This window comes from Gossypium hirsutum, chromosome D02, assembly GCF_007990345.1.
Source record: "Gossypium hirsutum isolate 1008001.06 chromosome D02, Gossypium_hirsutum_v2.1, whole genome shotgun sequence".
In the NCBI taxonomy this organism is placed as follows: Eukaryota; Viridiplantae; Streptophyta; class Magnoliopsida; order Malvales; family Malvaceae; genus Gossypium; species Gossypium hirsutum.
The window spans coordinates 43,481,321-43,484,538 of record NC_053438.1 but is presented as its reverse complement, the minus strand read 5'-3'; the positions used below and the strand labels follow the sequence as shown (position 1 = coordinate 43,484,538).

General features: G+C 28.4%; 1 protein-coding gene across 1 annotated transcript; it reads right to left on the bottom strand.

Moving 5' to 3' along the window:
• Positions 1-723: 723 nt before the first annotated feature.
• LOC107907644 (uncharacterized) lies at positions 724-1,406 on the bottom strand (the record flags this gene model as incomplete). Its single annotated transcript, XM_016834984.2, has 1 exon — positions 724-1,406. A coding segment is annotated over one exon (621 nt), but the record flags the coding sequence as incomplete, so codon positions are not given.
• Positions 1,407-3,218: the final 1,812 nt, after the last annotated feature.

Genomic DNA, 3,218 nt, shown 5'->3' with positions numbered 1-3,218 from the left:
AGAAGTTATTTGGTTGAAGGTACTCTTTAGTGAACTCAATGAAGACCTTCAAATTAGTACAATATTTTGTGACAGTCAGAGTGTCATCTTCCTTACAAAAGATCAAATGTTTCATGAGAGAACAAAACACATTGATGTTTAGTATCATTTGTTCGTGATATTATTGCTCGTGGTAATATTGTTGTGAGCAAAATTAGTACTCATGAAAATCCTGCAGATATGATGACTACGTCACTTCCTATAACCAAATTTGAGCATTTCTTAGACTTGGTTGGTGTTCATTCTTGAAGTTAAACCCTTAAGGGGTTTTATGGAAGAGGTAAAAAACTTGTTCGTTGAGAATTCGTGTCAAGGTGGAGATAGTTAGAGTTGTGTGACCCAAATTCTAAGAGATTGCTTGCAAGTCAAGTTAAACAAAATATATCTCCTTTCTAGAAGATTTAGTATTTATGAGTATAATATATTTAGCATTTATTAGCATAATATATTTGAATTTGATTAGAATTAGGTTTTTTCAACCTATAACTAGATGTAATTGAAACTCCTCTTGTAATCATTTGAATTTGACATAGTGAATTTTCTTCTCCTCTGCCCATGGTTTTTTCTCGAAAGGATTTCCACGTAAAAATTTGTGTTCTTTTTTTTATTTCTCTTTGCTTTGCGATATATTATTATTACCGACGTTCTATTTTTACAATATGTATGTATCATTACTTCTCAGTCTAAACAAATAGCCGTGATCGGATTCATATATAAAATCAAAGTTGTCTATTAATTCTACATTACTAATTTAACAGTATGTAAGAAAGATTACAACAAATTGTACAATATTTCACTAATTCACAATCCCCACATCCATTGATTTGAGATTTATTTTTCCCTTGCTTTTTAAACCTTAATACAAGATCAAGATTGTAAAGCACATGGATCAAAGAAAAAGAGCAAAGGAAAATAAGAAAGGGACCGAAGATCCAAAGTAGTAGAGGAAGTGCAGTGTACAAAAGCCAGTTGTCGACGGTGTTCAAGATGAACACTTTCTCGAGCAACTTTGATGCGTACTTGAGAGTGATGACAGATGCTAGGTCTTGGGGAGAGTTAATAAGGATGTTAACTTGGTTAATAAATCGGATCGACAAAGAGTAACAAAAGAAAGAGAAGAGAAAGAAGGATAAGATGGTGATGTATTTGAGAGACACCGTGAACTCGTTGTGAGCTTTGAAGATGGAACCGTTGAGTGGCCGTCTGACATTGTATGTGCTGTTGATGACGACAACTAGACCGGCGCAGCTAAGGATGAAGGTTGTGGCCATTAGGGTTGATCCCTTTATGGTGTTTCGTAGCGTTTGGACTGCTAGGATATTTCTTTTCTCGTTGTCCTGCAAACCACATGCATCATACTTATTCAATCAAATCAATTGCATGAAATTATGTATATTGTCACTAATAATTAGAAAAAAGAATGAAATTATATATATTTCTAAGAAAAAAAGAAAAAAAAATTGAAATTGATTGATCAATGAAGTAATGAACTAGAAGGAGAAAAAACTATGAAAGCCTTTTTTATTTGAATGACGTGCAAAGCAAAAGTTGGCTTTTTATATATGGTTGGATTAGCAGTTGGACCGCAACCTCTCAGCTCTTACCTCACCTGGTTGTTTCTAGCAATTGCGTATCCTTCTAGCAATCATTGCATGTGTATTCCATTGTCCAAATAAAAACATAAAATATGAAAAGTAATTAGAAAATATAATATATTTAAAAATTATATAACATACTATTAATATACTACACTCTAAATATAAATATCTTAGATACGATTTTGACAAAATAAAAAAGATATGAGCAAAGCATAAATACAAAAATTATTAGAACATATATAGTAAAAATATAAAAGAAAACAAAATAATTAAAAAAAGAATTTAAGGTTGGGCACATCTCTTAAATGTTATTAATTATTTTTCAATACGTTCAAAAAAAATATAATTGTTTTTACAATTGTAATCGTACTAACTTTTTACAATAAAATGACAATACAAATAGGATGCGAAATAATAATAACTAATAATATTAATAATAAATATTAATGTGGGATAATATATTTTAATTATAGGGTGATTCCCAATGAGAGAGAATTGTATAAAATAACTATATCACGTTCACTTTAAAGATCATATAAAACAATGTATGTTATGTAAGCACATCTCACTTTCATTTAAATATTAAAAAATAATTATTTATTACATGATCAAAATTGAATAGATTATTTTTTTCAGATGAGAACGAAGAGAGGATACTAATATTATTTCCATGTGGGCACAAGTTTTCTTCTATTTTCCAAACAAAGACGAAGGAATGGAATCTACTTTATATAATTTATTTTTGTTTCTTAATATATTCACCGAAATGAGTTCAATATTAGTTTTTTTTCGTTTTGTAAATTCATTTAGTAGATGCAGAGAAAAAACAAAACAACCAACTTTAGTATAAATTATATGGTATATTCTTAAGGAAAAGCATGGAATTTATGAAATTTACAATGTTATTTAAATATTTACTAGTCTAGTGTTATTCAAATTAAACGGTACAAATTACAAATTCTCCAAACTATTATAATTATGACTTCTAATATTTTGTATAATATAATTGTATAACAAAATACCTATTTGTGTTTTAAAAATAATAAACAACATTCCAGTTTTCCTGATCAAAGAAAGTATTAGCAAAACGCAAGCTTTCTTATTTACCTTTTTTAGTTAGACAAAATTTATTTATTTTTTAAAAAAATGTAACAGCTTATTTTTTGTGATATCAGAACAGTGGTTTCAAGACCACAAATCTGACGTGAAAATAATTATTTTATCATTATTTTAATGTCTACAGTATGTTGGTAGTGTCATATAAAAATTTCGTTAAGAAATTTTTATGTTTGCATGTTTAATTTCGTAAAAAGGATTAAATCGTAAAAGGTGCAAAAGTAGAGTTCTAGTAGCTAAAGGTATTGAATGGCTATAGAACTTTAATGTAAGAGTCCTTAAGTGGTAATTAGACCATTTATATGGTAGTGGACATTTATGGGTTTGGTTTTATTGAAATTAAAGATATTTTTAAAGGTTAATAATGTAATTAAGTAAATAAAGGCTAAAATCATAAAAACAAAAGAAAGAAAACAAAGATATCATCTTCTAAACTTGGTTTTCTTCAACCGAAATTACCAAAAC